The 18783-nt window shown below is 38.9% G+C and overlaps 2 protein-coding genes across 3 annotated transcripts in view; one reads left to right on the top strand and one right to left on the bottom strand.

The window, feature by feature from the left end:
* The window catches only part of CFAP97 (cilia and flagella associated protein 97), a 29867-nt gene extending 19126 nt beyond the window's left edge, over window positions 1-10741 (top strand). For both annotated transcript variants that reach the window (XM_056490522.1, XM_056490523.1), the window contains exons 4-6: window positions 197-456; window positions 8011-8161; window positions 8833-10741. In XM_056490522.1, coding sequence (XP_056346497.1) covers window positions 197-456; window positions 8011-8161; window positions 8833-8960 — 539 coding nt within the window. In that variant the 3' untranslated portion in view covers window positions 8961-10741. The remainder of the gene's footprint in view (window positions 1-196; window positions 457-8010; window positions 8162-8832) is intronic.
* Window positions 10742-12827: 2086 nt separating this feature from the next.
* SLC25A4 (solute carrier family 25 member 4) lies at window positions 12828-15341 on the bottom strand. The gene is made up of 4 exons (XM_056489120.1): window positions 15118-15341; window positions 14439-14925; window positions 14005-14145; window positions 12828-13664 (listed from the first exon to the last, which is right to left on the bottom strand). The coding sequence occupies exons 1-4, from the start codon at window positions 15226-15228 to the stop codon at window positions 13507-13509; spliced, it is 897 nt and encodes a 298-aa protein (XP_056345095.1). The 5' UTR covers window positions 15229-15341; the 3' UTR covers window positions 12828-13506.
* Between the last annotated feature and the right edge of the window lie 3442 nt (window positions 15342-18783).

Raw genomic sequence — 18783 nt, 5'->3', positions numbered from 1 at the left:
ATTGTTTCTGTTCTGTCTCTCAGCTGAAATGGATACTTTAGATTAACTTGGGAGCAAAGTTTAAATCTTTTTTTATGTGCAAATATCTAAATACTAATTTTGTGTTTTAATTCTTGGTTCTAATTTATTTTAGTACCGGGTTCCTGAAGCTGTGTTTTCCAATCTGCTTGTTTTTTCACTTTTTGCTATTTTAAAGCTTTCTTACAGTTGGATAAAAAAGAACATAAACTAACCATCGATCAGCCATCTAAAGGAATAAGGAAAAATTACTCTTTCACAAATGAAGAAGTAAGACAGATTGATCGGGAAAACCAGAGGTTGCTAAAAGAACTGTCCAGACAGTCTGCAAGGCCAAGGAGAAGCAGCACGTTGAAGACATCTATAACACCAGCTAGATTGTACCACACTGCCCTCAACAGGCAAAAAGAGCAGCAAAGAATCGAAAGAGAAAACCTGGTAAGTTTTGAGTGTGGATGTGGATCAGTAAATTGAGAAGGACTATCGCTTGTCAGATGAGCTGTCGCTAAATACTTAGAAAATTGATGAGGCAGTGCATGGACCTTTACTGCAGTAGCTCTTCAGTAAATTTTCATTATTATGGTGTTGGCATAATTGTTCAAATAGGTGAGTTTCTTGGATTTTTGGGAGAGAGGTAGGAGTAATGATGGGTTTTTTCAGACAGAAGTAGATTTTAGTTTATATATACATTTGCTCTGCTTCGGTATCGTTTAAGTTAAGAGGAACAGCAGTTATTGTAAATACACTCAAAACACTGGGTAGCAGTCTATTCATCCTGCTTCATGCATCATGACTACTAGTCTCTCAAAAACAGGCTTGCATAAAATAAAACAATCAATATGGTAGCATCAAACCCATTATATTCGAAATACAGAGGATAACAAAGTCAATGTCAGTTTTGGTTTTTGACTCATAGCTATCTCTGTCCTTGAATATTTGTAGCACTTTGATTACCACAGTATAATGGCAATTACAATAGCTTATTTTACTGGAAAACAAAAATTCAGACTCATTTGTAGGTATATTGCAAGAGTTCTCAAATAATAGAAGTAAAACTGGATTGAATAAGATAGTTTTAGTAATTGAATTGTAATGCATACATTTAATGGCATTTCATATCTTCTATGTATTTATCAGTGTGTTTGATAAAGACACAGTTACAGTTAAAATAATTGGAAAATGTATACTGGAAGTAATTCACTACTTTTTACCTTCTGTGTAAGGTTGCAATTTCCCTTTCTTTACACATGGAGATACAAGTTCAATGTGGAGAAAGTGATTGCCTATTGGGGAAAATCTGTTGGGTTTTCATTCTTCCAGCTTTCAGACATCTGGATTGTTAAAACTTGGGAAACAAATTGGAAAACTTTCTTCCCAGCTCCACTAGCTGCTGTTCACGTTACACTTTAAAGTCTCAAAGAATTTAGCACAAGATTTTGTTCTAGATGTGTGATACTTGTCATTGGCCAGGGAAGAAATGTTTTTAGGCTTTGTTGTGTTTAGGTTGGTAGGAGGGTGTTGATGGTGTTTATTTCAGATGTTGAAAATAGATCTTGCTCTACTACGTGAACCTTGTTAATAAGAATATATTCTTAGGTGACGGGGAGGAAGTGCTGTGCCACATTGCCTCAGGATGTAACAGTTGTATGCTGTACTGCATAACAATTGATGATTACAGTAAATTAACATATAGGATATTTTAAAGTACACTTCTATTTACTCAAAACCACAAACCCTTTCTCTTATGATATATTGCAGTGTTTGTTCAAGACTGTCTTGCCTTTGCCACTTTTGGATCAAAAATGCATCAGATCTAAACACATTAAGTCATTTCACATATTGTTGCTTTAGTACATGTTAGAGATGAATGGTGGTTGCATGAAGTCCAAGAAATAGTATTGTTCATTTACTTACTCATTTATAGTTCAGTTGTTATAGTCAGCAATGTTTGATGTGAGAATTAACTTTAGGATATTATGCTAGTTTAGGCTGTAAAAGCATTTGGTTTATTCTTTTCCCCAAACTCAGGATGATATATTCTGTTCTTGTTTTTGTATCAGTGATTCATCAGTGCAACTCTTCTATTTTGTTTAACATTTTTTAGCAATTTTGTTTGTTTTTATTCTGTTTGAAGTGTATGTACACCTCGAGCATCACAGTTTTTTAACATACTGATTTTTGTAGTTTTTGAGATTACAGATGTGACATACTTTCCTCTGAAACTGTAAATGAAAGAGCAGCCCTACCCTGCTATGATTTTTTTTTTTACTTTATATTGATAAAAGTATGTGCTTCATGAACCTGTTTTCTTCTGATCAGCAGCTTTCCTCTCCATAAAAATTCTTTGGAACTTTCTTGCTCTTACTTCTTGTGAATCTTTCTTTTACAAGACCTGAGGGTACTGCATACAAGATATAGTGTTTGATACACCTTTGTGAAATGTTTGTTGAAGATTTGTAAATTATTCAAGAATAGAAATCTACAACAGTAGTCTCTGCAGGGGGTTTAAGAGTTTTGATGCAGAGGTTTTTTTTTTTTTTTGGGGGGGGGGTTTTGTTTTGTTTTTGGTTGTTTTGTTTTTGTTTTTTTGTTTTTTTTTTTTTTTTGCTGGTGTTGGCACAGCTTTTATAATTTCTTGTCCTGAGATTAAAAATTTGTCTATGGAAAATGTTCATTTGTTCCACCAGAACATTCTTGAAGTAATGCCTGTGTCACTGTTATCAGAAAGTTTGATTTCTCTTGCAGGCATTTAGTATCAGAGATGATGCAGGAAAGTAAGTACAATTTTAGGAAATTAGAGAGGAATCTGAGCAGTTTTTTGCTCCCTAGCTTTGTGAAAGGATGCCAAGAGATGCAGGAAAAATGTCATTCCCACAGACTGTGTTAGAAAGAGCATTGCTGGAATAAAAAGGTGCATTGCTTTGGTGAACAGTAGTTTTAAAGTACTGATTAGCAATTTATGGAAAAAGCACAATTAGCAAAACAGATAACTGCTAAAATTAATGCCAGTATTTTGTACTTGCAGCTTTTGACTGCTTTCATAAATGGAACATACTTTTGGTTCCTTTTCAGAGCTAGCAAGATCAGAGCATGTCTCTTGCCAATAGAGGATGCTGTTGATTCAGAAAACATTCTACTCTTGTGTTTGAAAATAATTTCAATCCCTCCTCTTCTGGGGAAAGGAACTTAAGTGTGATAGAACAAAGTGTTACTTTGTTCCCATGTCTGCATATATGTGTGTCTATCAGTATTGATACAGTAATAATTTTCACCAGTAATAAGACCTTCACCACCTTCATAGACTATATGCCATTGTATCTTTTCACGGTTTGTTGTGGAATGTCTGGCATGTACAGGTAAGTGTTTGGGGTCTTTGAAATACTGATTTGCAGTCATCTTATGATTCTTCAGTCACTTCATCAGAACTTAAAAGAAATTAATATCTTGTTTTCTGGTGGGTTTTAAAATAATTTAAAAATAATTTTGATTTTTAATAATTTTAAATTTAATTTAATTCTGACTAGGATTTAGATGTTAGGTGATCTCAATGATCTAAACTGCTATCTTCAGTCAAGTTCCTAGGGAACAGTGACCTTTTGAGTTCACATTGGAATTTCACTGAAAGATGCAGCTCTGGTAGGGGCAGCTCTCAAACCTTAGCTCAGGAGGGATAAGGGTGTTCCTTTTTTGTGGATATTTGGTATTTCCATGCTTTCCTGCACATTCTTCCTATACCTCATGCTGTTATGTCTCACTGCACGTAAGACTCCATGTTCTTGATTCCCTCACCTCTTAATCCCATAAAATGTACCCTAAGCCCTAACATACCCATCTCTGATCCCAGTTTGAGTATAGTGACCCTTCCAAACAATTAAAAAAAAAAAAAAATCCCTTACTGTATTTCTTCACAAGGGCTTTGCATTTTCAGCCCCAGAGTTAGAGGGCATCACCAGGCCTTGGATACTGCACACTTAGGTGGTTGTGGAAAGAATACCAAGCTTGTTCAGTCTCACTGATCTCAGTTTGGAGGAGAAAGCTCTGCAGAATGCAGTTGTGAAAGACAATGTAGTCTCATGTGTGGTCTTAGGAAATCAGAAATACTCATGTTGCATTGATGACTCCTCAGGAACTCAAGCACACAGAACATTATGTTATATTTTCACTTACTGAGTTAAAAGGTGGTGTATGCCAAGCCAAAAGACAAAGTGTTGGTAGTTCCTGAGACTAAAAAAATGCAATGCCAAAAGGTTTCCATGGCCTTATCATAGCAGGAAGCTGTCAGGATGTGGAATTGGCATATGGATGTGCATGGTTAAAATGTTCTACAGTACAGTACAAATATAGTATAAATCTGTGATTATAGTATTTAGGCTGTAGGCTCTTTGTGGTCAGATTTTTATGGTCTTCAGATTCCTGGCCCAGACTTGAGACTACCATAGCACTCCTGTAATAATTATAATAAAGACTGACTAATTGGCATGTTCAAGGAAAGTTTTGATCACTTTGCAAACTCCTTAATTTTGTGGGATTCTTTTCTGTACTCTTGGCTTACTTTCCTTGTGATGTTGTCGGCCACACATAAACTTGATAGCTGTTCAGTTAAAAAGACACTTCTTGTAAATTGAGGACCTTCAAGAGTTTTCTGACTGTTAGAGTTTGTCAGGTTAGAGCTAGTTAATGCAACTGGCAATTAAAGAAGATTACAAATACTTGTATTGATAAGAACAGAAAGCTGTGCTTGAATGTAGTTATCTGTTTGCCCCTAGACTGCAAAGGGACAGTGTGATCGCTAACATCAGTGACATTAGAGGAGGTGTAATATAAATAAATTTGAACAGCTGTCAAGGCACATTGGTCAGCTGATTAGATTCACAGGAGGTGAAACTGAAGCCTTCATACTTTTAACAAGCCAAGTAAACCAAAGAAAAGTAAAATTTTTAACCTTCTCTCTGAACTCAGTTTAAGAGTGCTACATTTTCAGTGGTTTTTTCATTCCTTTTCCAATATAGCTGCAGAAGAGTTTCTGCTAATTATGCTTGGGGTTTGTTTTTTCTTTTTCTGATAGAGCTTTAGAATTACTATCAGTGCTCTCCTGATGTGTCCAAAATTGAATTAGCAGATTTTCTTTTGGCCCACTGTATAGCAGGAGTTTTCTGATTGTGTTGGGTTTCTTTGATCTCAAATTGTTGGCATTTCTGTCATTGACAATATGTATTGTGGTATCTTTATAGATACTAATCTATGTCCAGATGCCTAGATTTATAAAGGATTATGCAATTCCTAGAAGGTAATCATGCAGGAACACCTTCTGTGGCTTTTCTTTTTTTAATATTCTACTTTTACTGTAAACTCAGTATTAAAGTAAAAGAAGATGGGGGAAATACAAGCCAGGGAAGTCTTTTGCCAAGATGAGAGATCATCAGTGATATGATACTATATATGATTTGAGCTTGAATCAAGAGCTCTGAGGGCCTACAATGTAATTTAGAGCAACTAATAACGTTCCTGCCATAAATGTCTGTTCCTCTTTTTTTTTTTTTCCTTCAAATTTGATGGGAAACATATATTTGGTTCTAAACACCTGGGTTATGTTCTGTAATCTGATTCTTTGATTGTTGAGATCAGTGATGAAATACCTATTTACTTCAGTGATGCAGGATTAAGGAACGAGAGATTTGGTACTTTAGAAGAACAAGGAAAGTGTCAGCTTCCTTCAGTTCATTTCTCAAAAGGAGAGCATAAAGAATTAGTAGATTTATATGTATGACTGAAAAACAACATTTGCTCAAGGTACTTGTACTATTGTACCAGGTAGTTCCTCAGTTAAGGACCTCAAGATTGTAGGATAAGAATCAGATTAGTTCTGGGTTACAGATTTAGTAGGTCAGGACTGCCATTTCCCTGTGTCGGTGTGTTCATTTCTGCATGCAGCAGGCCGTTTTCCAAACAGCAAAATTCACAACAGAAAATAGCATGGAAGCTAACGTGCCCTTGGTACAATCCACAGCAGAAGGCAAGGGAAACACAGGAGCTCTTTTATTTGTCCAGAAAAGCTTTCCTTCAGACACTGCTGCACCACAGAAGCTGTATCTGCTTTTTCTGTAGCTATTTTTCTTTTTTTCCCCTTCATTAATGGCAACTTGATAGTTTTCAAAATACAGGCATAAAAGCAAATAATTTTATGTAAACTAGAATGAAATGGACATGTATATGTATGTATACATACATATATGTATTATTACATACATTATACATACATATATATGTATGTATGTATAAAAAAACCTGTTTGTTCAGAATCAAGCTTGAAATTACTGCAGTGTTACGGTATGCAAATTCTAGGAGGCTGTTACAGTTGTGTGCAGACTTGAAACGTGCTCGTCTCTCAGAGGAAAGTAATTTCTACAATTTACCTAATCTATTTTTGATAGAACTGAATGTATTGAGAACTTCCATTTTTAATACTGAGGGTAAAATAAGTGATCTCTGCAAGCCTAAACATATATAGTTGTATGAGGAGATGTGGATGAAGTTGTGAGAAAAATGTTGGCTATAACATTTAGAGACAAGTCTACCATTTCATGTTCTGTAATAGGCTTTAGTGAAGAGCTATTTCTAGCTGAAGTCCTTCCTTTGACTTTTGCTTACTTAGGTATTCCTGCTTGACGATGAACTAGCTGGCACTTGACGCAAGCACTTGTGACATGTTACATTTGAGCCAAAGTCACTTGTCCTCTCTCTCGTGCACTCTGTGCAGGTTTCCAGTGCCCATGCATAAACTACCAAGAGTTTGTAGATTCCTGTTATAGTTAGACAATGACAACTGACATCCTGTGGATGCTATACTATTTCCTAAGTCACTTCTTGTAAATTTTTTTAATCTTATTGAAAAAAAAAATCAGTACATTATTTGATGTGCAGTTTAATGGTAATGCAATACAAGTTTCTTGCAATACAAGTATACATCTAAGCAATGCGTCTTATAAAGAGAGTTATCTTTAGTGCTTTGGAGACTTACTTAGGTTTGCACTGTCTCTTGTTGAAAGGATGCATGTCAGAGCCCAGATCAGCAAAGGTTGTGTCATTGCCTAATGTTTACAAGCCATCAAATGAATTGAAATTAGTTAGAAGAGGAATAAATAGATCTATGCGTGGCAGCCATTAAAGGTGCAATATATTAAAAATGTGAAGTTGTTAATTAGAAGTTGCATGTAGCTGGGTATTTCCCAATTTCTTATCTTATCAGGCCCTTTTTTTAGATTATTGAAATGTCTTAAACCAATAAATTCTGTTTCAAGTAGAAATAATTATGCAGAATAGGAAATCATATCTTTAAAATACTATATAAGTAGTTATTCCAATATATCACTTGCCATGTGATTTCCGGGGCTAATTTCAACAAGAAGAAATTGTCTGCATTAATAATTTTAAATACAATCTCTTAAAATTAGATTATGGATAAAATGAAGTCTTGTAGACGTTTGTGCTTTCCTTTTGAAATTAGTTTCCCAGAATTTGGGTCAGTAATCCTCTCTGGGCTTCATATAGGACAACACAAAATAGTCTATTTGCAAAGCAAAGATTTAAAAAAAAATCACAAACTTCTCATTCTTCTGGAAATTTAGAAGGGAGGATTAATCAAAGATAGGATTAGAATAGTGCAACCCATTTCTTCACTACCTTTGGTGATAGTCACCAAATAGACACATTGTTTCAAACTGCTGTAAAGCACAGAGAACTATGAGGTACTAAAGATGTAATCAATGTAGAACTGATGTGCAAGGGACAGTCACAGTTTGTGTCATAACGCTGAGAAAAGAACTGAATAGCAGAGTAGCCTATGCCAGTCACCAGTGGAGGAATTCCTGTTGTGTACTGCTGAAAATTTTGGGGCGTTTTGGAGCTCAAATAAAAATCAATTTATGACTGTTTGTTTTGCACCATCTTGTTCATTCTTTGTCTTTCTTGATGACATTTTTCTTCAATATTAAGGCTTTCCTGAAAAGACTGGAAGCAGTGAAACCAACAGCTGGTATGAGGCGTTCTGAACAGCTGAGGGACTATCACCGCCACATGAACTACCTGAGTTCTTCACCTTCTGTAAGAAGGGGTAAATCTCCTTTAAGCCAGCTTAGTCCTCCAAGTAAGTACTTTGAGGCTGCAGATTATTGCATTTTTTTGCATATGTTTATCTTTTTATAATTCAGAATTGTGAAGCACTTACTGTTAAGAATAACAAATATGTTCTTTGTCATCTTTTGATTATCAAATGGAAGTCATCAAAATTATTTTTCTAGTCACCAAAAGTGATTACTATATGCATTGTTTTGTTGCCATCCTAAGTTTCTAATAAATGATCTTGTCAATCATCTTTTCCAAGAAGAAAAAAATCCCTGTAGTAAAGTGTTTCTCATTTTGCCATACCCTTTATTGAAAGAAGGGGTAAAACAAACCCAACCTAAAACCCCAAAATAGCATCAATGAATGTTCAAATTCTCATTCAGAAAATTTAGATCTACTGATAGTAGCCTTGTTTTTCTCAGAAACTCTGTGTAAGATTTGGAAGTAGACAATGTGTCTCTGAATCATATGTTTCCAGTTGGAGAACCAAAGACTTGAATTTTTTTGCTGATCATTTGTAAACAACTCATAACTCTTTTAATTAACTCTTTTCAGGTTGTATTCAATTTACTGTGATTTTGTTTGGTTTATTTGGTTTATTCTGAGAGCTAGTGTTGCAGTACTAACATAGCATGAAGCTTTCTGTTGTGCTCAGCATAAGCATTCTCCCTTTATGTGTTTGTGTGTTAACAGGAGCAACTTCAAGATCATCCAGTGCACAAAGTACATCAAACCAGAGGAACGAAAAGCCTGTGTCTGATTCAGCCAGTGGGGCATTAGAGAGACCTAAATCTACTGATGTTCATGCTGCTTGGTTATAAGTGTGTTCTTTGCCTCGCGTACTGAGATGATAACTCAAACTTCTATTTTTAGTGCGTTTGTAAATTCTGTGTGCAAAAGTATTTTCTGCATTGTTCAGTGATTAAAATGCATTGCATTTAGAGTAATTGCTTATAAAATGGTCTTAAAATGGTTTAAAACACTTCTGTCAGTGTTTTCCATGACAGGATGAACTTATGAAAGAGAAGGAGGTATTTAAATGGACAAGTTAAATAAAAATTTAACTATTTAGTCTCAGATCATAAGTGGAATTTGTATCCATAACAAAGAAGGACAGAATTACTGCACAACAGGTGCAAAATGTAAATAAAATTTTTAAAATATTAATAATATTTTAAAATAATGCATTAAGCTTACAAGCATATGTTTAATTCCTGGATTGTCCTTGCTTTATATCTTGGCTTTATGTAACAGCCTTCTGAATTTTGTGGGTCATGGTCTTGTGACTGAAAGAATCTTTGACAGCAGTGTGAAGAGGTGAAAAGCAGATTGTGTATTCCTCCGTGGTGAGCTAGAATACTGAGGTGCAGAGGATGTTTTGCCACTGTTAAATGTTCAGCACCTGGAGTGTGTTTTCTATTCAAGGCTGCGTCTCTTCCAGATCAAATGGATTTTGGAAGTTGTACTGGATTTTGGAAGACATACTGGGATCTTTGCATAGGAGGGAAGCATCTAATATTATCTGAAAAACTATAAAGAATGATGTAAACAGAAGTTTAAGATTTAGTTTAAACAAGAATGAGTTCTGGTTACTTCTCAAACTAGAGAATACTATTAAGTAAGGGAAATAGTTCATGGCCCTGCTTTGCAGATGTGCACTCTTCTCATTGGGGAGATGTAAACTTGAGCTGCAGGAAACATCTTAAACATTGATTTTGAGTGACTACTAACCAGGATTTAGGGGAAAAAGAAGACAGTAGAAAACAAAGTCTTGTTACTTTTCTTGACCTGTTTTTAAATGTCATGTTCTTATCTAGTATTTGTAGTAATATCAGATAAGCTCCAACAGCAACATCAATTTACAAGAGGAGTAAAATTTAATGGTATTGGTAATCACAATAGTAGGTGGTGTGGTTTATTTCTGTACGTAAAGGCAAACTTTCAGTGAGCTTGTTTTGTAGGACTGTAGCCTTATAAACAGCACAAATTGTGATGCCACTATCTGTGGATGTTGCCGAAACTTTGCTTGCTTCCCCAGCTTCTTCCCGGGAAGGAAATCGCTGTATTATGGACAAAGAAAAAAATCTGTATTTGGTAATGCTGGATCTTTGACATGAAAAGTGTATTATTCTTTGCTAGTCCTTGCATGAGGGCTTAGGCTTTCAGGTATTCTGCATTGTAACACACTTTTTACTTGGTCCTTGTGATAGTTTGGCAGAGCTTCTTCACTTGGTGACCCGCAGATCGAATTTATCTGTTTGACAATACTTGGAACTTTTAGCAGCATTGTGGCAAACAGATTTGTATTGCAATTATTATTCAGGGTTAGAAACTGTTAACAATTTCTTTGTATAGTGCTGCTGTATTTATTTTATTATTGTGCAAATTAAAATTAATCTCTATTTAAAGATTTTTGTCCTTGAATGTGAATATCAGAGTAACAGTTTAAGTACTTCTGAAAGTTCATATTGTAATATTTTTCTGTGAAGAAACTCACACAATGGATTACTTTTGATTGCTTCATCTTATTTAACTTTGGTATGAAAAAGTGTCAATTTTGTATGTCATTTGTAAATCATAAGAAATAAAATATTTAACATGACTTGTCCTTGCAGTGGCTTCTTACAGATTTTTATAATTAGTATTAAGGTGCAAAGAAGGTTGAATGGCTTGGTATGTAGAAAAAAAAACATGTTTCCCATTGTTCAAGTATTGGATGTAAGGGAATAATGGTTTTGTCACTGGCTTTAGTTTGCCTGTGACCAGCTCTTACAAAGGTATAAAAGAAGTAGTATCATTGACTGTGACAATGGGAGTTCAAGTAGCAATTGCAGACCATCTGCTAAGTCTTCTAATTTCCAACTTCTCAGAGCTGATGGCTGCACTTTCAGCAAGTGTTATGCTGGCTCAGGGCAGAGCTGCTTTCAGAAGGATGGTTAATTCATTGACAGCTTTGAGCTCTGACCACAGTTATCTTTATGGAAAGCATTGCCTGCAGTCTCCCACACTGTGTGCACTGGCTTTTAAGCAGAAATAAGCCCTTTACCTGTGTTTTCCATATGCTTTGTTTCATGTACTTTCTCTTAGCCCAGTGGCATTTTCCTGCATTGATACTCCTTAATCTCCTTTTTAATGGTCTTTAGTATTTCTATTTTGCCTTCCTCTCTGGAATCTAACTTCTTTCATTTACACTTATTTGAAATTTCTTTGCTTCCTCTTAATTATCTTACTCAGATACACTTTTTCCCCCAAGGTTTTGTACCTCAGCCTATTACAGTGTCTCTTTGTAGCCAACTTAGATTTTCCCTAGCACATCCAAAAGCCACTTGCAGCCTTACTAGTGAGCTAAATGAGAATGGCTAGCTGGATTGCGTTAGCAAGCTTCTCATAAGGAACCATTAGGGAAGCGCAGAGGAAGGAGGAAAGGAGCAAAACTAAGAGTTTTTAAGAAAAACTAATGCACTTTGAAAATCAGTAGAAATATCTTCTTAACTTATGATTTGATAGATTGCAACCCTGGTTATTTGCTATGGGAAAGAAAACACCAGGTATCTGGAAAAGCAAGTATTTAAGACAGCAGCCATGAAAAAGGGAGATAAAAGAAACAATCAGGCCACATTTTGTCCTGGGACAAAAAATAAAATCTGTATTTGGTTGATTTAAAAAGTCTTATTTTTTGGACCAGTTTCCCAACTGGTTGTTTTTTGGTTTAAGTGGATAGATGTTGCTTCCAGATACTGGTTAGTGGCTGATACCTGCCTTCAGGGAGAACTGAGCTGTAGCAGAGAACCAGAGCCTCTCAGGCCAAGTGACAGGGACTTACCTGTATCTGATAAATGTTTCAAATATAGGAAAAGGGTAACTGGAAGCCATATATATGAAGCAGTAAAAGATGAAGATGAGATAAAAGTTAATTTGATTATTACTTGCTTAGTCTTACCCCTTTGCCCAGAGAAGTGGGGAACACCCCAACCATGGAAGTATTCAAGGCCAGGAACGGAGTCTAGTAGACAGTGTCCTTGCCCATGGCAGTGGGGTTGGATCTAGATGAACTCTAATTAGGGTCTCTTCCAACACCGAGGATGCTCTGATTCTATGTTTTTTGTCCTAGGTAGGTACACAGCAAACACTTGTCTGTGTGGTATAACTGAACAACTGCAATGGCCACACCTCACTTTCCCTCCTTTGCCTAATCTGACAGCCTGTTCTTCCATGCATTCACAACGCTGGAGTAATCTAAAGTTTAAAAAGTGTACTAAGCATGTTCTCATCTCACTGGTCATTATTAGTGCAATGTGTTCATAATGGCTCAATATGTAGCTATTTTAATAACTCCAGAGTATTTAATTCTAGAGTATTTTTTCAAGTAAAGTAAGCAGTAATGATTTCACTATTCAATGAAGAGAATTTCATTTTTGTTGAAAGTATCAAAGTTAAGCATAATATAAATTATGCAAGCAGATAAGACTAGGTGGAAGCTTATCTCAAAGATCTCTGGCTGCAATATCCTCAAACTGGATCCACTTGGTTTTGCAATTGTAGAATTATCAATAACCTCAATAACTTCACCTACCTAAAGCTCTGTTGAAAAAAACTTTCAAGAGACAGCCACTATAACAGTGCCCTGAGTAGCACCTTGGAAGACACGCTTGTAATGTGTTTAGTGTACTGAAAACAACAGGAAAAACTTCATTAATATATTAATTTATTTCATTTCAGTTTTAGTTCAATTGAACATCAGAGCAGACAACTTTTTCCTTTGAGACAATACAGGGAATTTTTGGAACATTGCATTTCCATATTTTACAAAGTATGTCTGAAAAATCAGATTATGGTTTCAAACATATTACTATGTAGTTTGTCAGGGAAGAGGCTGCAGTTAGGAACTGAGCCTGGTGCTTCAGTATAGTTTATTATTTCAGACATACTTTTCACTTAATATATTAAAAAATAGAGCTTTAGAAGAAAGCATGATTTCAATTCATGTTATGTCATCACAGTGTTGGATAGCTAGAGATATTAGTATAATAAATATTTATGATCATCTTTTAAGAATACACAATATTAGATTTTAGACTAGGTATAGGCCACCTAGATTTTGTCTTTAGACAAAAATCTATCACCTGCAATTTGAAGTGTAATATATACATAGGTTCTGATACAAATGGTGGAGGAATTCTCATAGAAAATGTAACTGTGATGTTGTGGACAATTTTTAAATTAATGCATCCTTATCTCTGCCAGATATGTTACTAAAATTTTATTCTGTTTCCCTAGGAAATATTTTGTTGTCCATTACATCACAAGTTCGTATTTTTAAAAAAGTTGATTGAGAACAATTGAACTACTGCATGATGATGTTAAGTTTTAGACATACTTCTTGATTTCATCATAAAGTACTAATACAAAAGCTCCGCCCATGCCTCTCAACACATTCGACCAGGCACCTTTGAAGAACGCTTTGGATCCTTCATCTTTAGCTATCTTCCTCCAGCAATCAATTGTGCCCTTATACATAATATCAGCTGTGGAAACAAACATAAAGGTTAGAAGGGTTATACAGCAAGTATGTTTCAACTGTTGTATCATTAAAACAACAAGGAATAAAGGAAAGTACAGCTGCGGATTTAAAGCTTAGTAACCAATTAAGGAAAATTAATTCTCCATAGGAAATCAAGTAATTTCTGTCCTTTAGATCAACATGATAGAAACAACCAGCAATGTGTTCCCCGTAGGTTTTTTAAGGACTCCAATGAGAACGTTATTAATTTTCCATAAGACAAAAAAAAAAAATACACAGTATCCCTTATCTTATCCTGATGAAACTTTCTGCAGCCAGAACAACACAGGAGCACTTATGCTTACCTCCCTTTCGGCCAGACTGCATCATCATCCTACGTCGCACAGTATCAAAAGGATAAGAAACCAGCCCTGCCACTGCAGTGACACTCTGGGCAATCATCCAGCTCACTACGATGTGCACATTCTTTGGATCAGGCAACATACCTGTCATCAAGAACAAATGAACGGAATCAGTACGGAGAAAAGAGCTGTGGGAAACATGACTGTGGAAGGAATAATCAACCCACCAACCCCGGAGTCAATCCAAACCCAAGGCGTTTCAGAGCAGCAAGTAGAGGGAGGCAGGAATGCGTGTCAGAAACACCTGTGTGCATTCTAGCACTGCACTCAACTGGTGCTGAGCCAAGCCCTGCACGCCCTTGTACTGCCAAGTGCCCTAAAGTGTGCCTTTACTGAGGGGATCTTCCCTTGCAGTCACTCCTCCATGCACTTCTTACCCTTGGCCGTGTCGTATACCCCAAAATAGGCTGCTCTGTAGATGATGATGCCCTGGACAGACACACTAAATCCTTGGTACAGGCCCCTCAAGCCATCAGACTTAAAGATCTTGACAATGCAGTCGCCCAGGCCAGTGAACTCCCTCTCAGTGGCTCCTTTGCCCACATCAGCCGCCAGCCGGGTCCTGGCGAAATCCAGCGGGTAGACGAAGCAGAGGGAGGTGGCTCCCGCGGCGCCCCCGGACGCGAGGTTCCCTGCGAAGTAGCGCCAGAACTGCTTGTGCCTGTCCACTCCGCCCAGGAAGATTTGCTTGTACTTGTCCTTGAAGGCGAAGTTAAGGGCCTGGGTGGGGAAGTACCGGATGACATTGGCCAAGTTGCCTCTCCAGAAGGAGGCGATGCCCTGCTCCTTGGGGATGCGGACTATGCAGTCCACGATGCCCTTGTACTGCTTATCGGCCGTGATCTGTTTGCTGGCATGCTGGACCTGCAGGGAGGAGAAGAAGGAGGGCACGGTGAGAGACGGGCAGCGCAGGGGTGACCCCGCACGCTGAAGGGCACGGACGGGGCCGGCCCTGCTCCACGTCCCGGGCAGCTCTCCCGTAACCGGAGCCGGCAGAGCTCCTTCCCATATTTAGTCACGCCGGGCAGCGCCCGCCGCCCCCCGTCGCCCCCTCACCTGCAGCAGCAACTTCACTCTCTCGATGGGAGCGACAGCCGTCTTGGAGATGGCGGCGGCGATCCCGCCGGCCAGAAAGTCCTTGACGAAGCTGAGCGCTTGGTCACCCATGCCGCGAGCCGGTCCGACAGCCCCGCCCGGAGAGAGGCAACGAGCGGACACTTCCCCACCCCGCCGGACAAATGTGCCCGCGCCCCGCGCCGCCCCGCTTATAGCGCGCGGCCTCTCGCGAGAGGAGGCGGGGCCCCCCCGCGCCGCGCGCATTGGCTGCGCCTCGCCGGGCCCGCCCCGCCATGTTCCCCGGGCGCCCGCGCGAGGGACGCGGGCCCGGGACGTTTAAAGGGCAAATTAAAGTTATCTGGTGCCTGCTGGGGAACGCGGTGTCAGAGCATGTGCCCGCTGTATTTATAGCTCCCGGGAGGCACCGGGAACACGGGGAGCTGGCAGGAGCTTCGGGCCGTGTTAACTGTTCCGTGCAGGCGAGAGGCAGCGGCTGAGGCTGAAAGCCTGCCCGGAGCGCTCTGAGGGTGCAGCCGGCTGAGAGCGCTTTAAGCCTTGCCCTCGTGTGCGTGGATTCACGCAGAGAGGGGTGACATGGCTGTGGTGCCCAACAGCAAATTCCCGGGGATGTGCTGCCAGCCTGGAAGGTGGTGCTGTATTCACAGGCATCAGTGACCAGGGACCTCTCTGGAGCCAAGGCCAGGGAGCTGCTTCATGCTGTACGCGCCGTGTGGAACTCGCAGGCGTCGAGGTCTTTAAATACCCCAGCATGCTCTGGGACTTCCCGAGGAGGAGACAACATGCCTGTCTGCATTGTACCCTCATGTCACCCCTGCAAGGTCAGACCCTCCAAGACCTGCAGGCAATCCCCTCCTCCAGAGAGAGAGGGAGGACACCCTGGGAAGCACATGTCCCAGGCAGGCTGAAGTTGCTTGACTCGCGTCCACTGGGAAAAAAGAGTAAAGGCTATAGTGAAGCTCTGCCTTCAAGCAGTGTTTGGTTCTTAGAAAAATGCTTGAGTCTCAAATGACGATTAAATGGCTCCCCCATTTGTTTCCCATCTGTTTTTTCTGGCTGACACCCATAAGAAACCAGGAGTTTATGATTTATTGTTGGGTGACTTAGTAGTGTGGAATAGTTATGTAAAAGGCAATGCAGCAAGGTATAGATGTATACCGAGGAGTTTCCCCTAAAAAGCTATTAAGACAGAAGAATGTTATACTGAGGAACTCGTAAGGGTCTCTTTTGATTTGGTAGTATGGTATCAGTAATGAAAATATAATTCATCTTAGTGTAGATGCTAAAAGCTTGGCTGTCCCACAAAGAGACATTCTTAACAGGGCAGTGCATCTCTTCCCAGCAGTGTGTTTGTTAGCATAAGTCAATGGGGTGGTACATTTGATCCCCTGTCTTTCTCGCCCTCTGCTGCTCTTAGGTCTGTTAAGGTCTCTTCTCATGAGCCTCAAGTGTGAGAAGTGGATATCAGATGTGATTTCCAGAAGCACCCTTTGTACCTTGGCCTCCTGAGAAGATGAAGCCTTTCCCCAAACTCTAAGAAATGGGAAGAGAGCTCTCCCACAAAGAGGTATTTCCCCAAGCAGGGACCAAAAGCAGGTGCATAGACCCCTAGAATTAGACTGTGAGTTGAAGGCAGTTTTATTCAATGTATGTGGCTGCCTGCTACCTTTGACCTTTCCTTTTTTTTCCTCATACTTCACTCACCAGATCTGATGTCTCCTCTTTTCACAGGAAGCAAACACCCCTTTAACATCTCGAGGCTTCTGCTGCTGGTTTCACACTGACCCTCGGGATCATGGTGCTCACAGCTGCTGCCTGAGTGCCCAGACTGATAAGGTCTCCTCAGGATATGCACTCAGGTATCAACCCTGCTGACTGGTGTATGGTGAGTGAGAGATGAGCAAGTGGCAGTGAGATGCTGCTGGGGAGGAAAGGCAATGGGGAGCCTGAAGTGAGACTGGAGTGGGGGTTCAGCCTGAAAGGATTGTTTGCCAGCTCCTTCCCCACCATCTTTGATTTAGATTGGTGGGGAGTATTAATTATTTTTTTAGGTCATTTAAACTGTTGGGTTTTTTAAAATGACATTTAAATAAAGTATTTATACAAGAGTTCCAGTTAGTTTTTGAAGTTATTGTTGGGTATCATCATCACATCCACAGATACTATTTTATCTGATATTTCTGTAGCACTAGTATTGTTTACCTGTAATTGCATAGCAAGTGAGTTGCCACTTTTTCTGCTTCTGCTCTCCCTTCTGTGAGCCCAGATATCAATTTCCACAAGAGAATTTGCTTCCAAACAGTTTTAACAAAAGCAGGGCTGGGCCAAGACATGTGTTGGCTACTTTGAGAGTTATTCTTAATTTGTTTGATTTTTGCTCCAAATACCTGATTTGGATCTTTCCTATGTATGATGATCAGGGGCAGTTTGCTACTTAGTGTAGAAATACAAACATATTCTGTAAGGAATTTACTGCTAGCTCTACCAGTACCTTGAGCATGTTGTTTAAAAAAGCTGAAGGACCTTTGGCTTTTCATACAGTTAGTTGGTGTTTGTTATTCAATATTCTGATACTTTCCTAGAGAAATGGTTAAAACAGTTCTGAATTATTGAAAGCAATCTTTCAAGCTTCATATTTCTTAGATCTTTGAAGCTTTGGATCAATTATTTTTCTTTCTGAGTTTTTCTTTTCTAGGCTGAGTTTGCGGGTGCTCTGCACCACTGACATATAAAGACACTGCATTTTGTTCTTAAAAATTCTGAGCTAGAAATAACTAGATCTACATTTTGGAGAAAGATTAGTGACTGTCTGCATTGTGCTTTGGTGTGTGAATAGCCAGCTTGAAACACCACAGGAGATTAAGTTTTTCAAAGTATTGCATACCCTTGTTTATGTACATGTCCAAGACACTGGAAACCCTAGCACTGAGGCTAAGCCAGACACAAAATAAAAGAAGCTTTTCATCAAAAGTCAGCAGTCTGAGCCTGATAGCAGACACAAGGGGGAGCACAAGGAATCAGCCAGAATATCCTGACTCCCAGCCTAGACAGTGGTGAGTAGACAGTGTATTGGGAAGATGCTGCTTTTTTTCAGGAACAATTTGTGATGATGTAGTAAGTTCTCATTTTAAGATTGATGTATATTTGAAGTCAGGAAGAGGAGAGTAAGAGAGCCAGAACAGAGCTTATTGAGGATAAGAGTTGAAGAGGAGTAATGAGGTTGGTGATGAACAAAGATGATCAAGAAGGACAAAGTAGGGTGAGCTTTGAGTTTGTTTTGGGCAGGTATAAGCAAGGGTTATTTTAGCTAGGTGTTGGTGTTACCTGTCTTAGGTGCCTACATTGAGCTGTAGAGAGGGAAAATTGGACAGGAAGTGTAAGCAGCACATTGAGAAGAGAAGTGTTAGTTCTGGAAATAGCAGTGAGAGTCTTGTTTACTAGAGCATGTCTGCAATGAGGATGAGGAGTTGGAGGAGGGTCAACATTTTGGAAGAAAACTGAAAAAGTGGTTAAAAATTAATATGAGATAATCAGGAGTTCGGTTGTAACAGGGCAAGCATGGGACATAGAAGTAGGAGGGAAAAAAATACCCAACCTGTGACACAAGGAATAAACTTGTAGAAAGTGAGCATATTAATATTTCCTTTG

Source organism: Oenanthe melanoleuca, chromosome 4, assembly GCF_029582105.1.
Source record: "Oenanthe melanoleuca isolate GR-GAL-2019-014 chromosome 4, OMel1.0, whole genome shotgun sequence".
NCBI classification, from domain to species: domain Eukaryota; kingdom Metazoa; phylum Chordata; class Aves; order Passeriformes; family Muscicapidae; genus Oenanthe; species Oenanthe melanoleuca.
The sequence above is the reverse complement of the archived record's forward strand: the minus strand, read 5'-3'. Positions and strand labels throughout refer to the sequence as shown.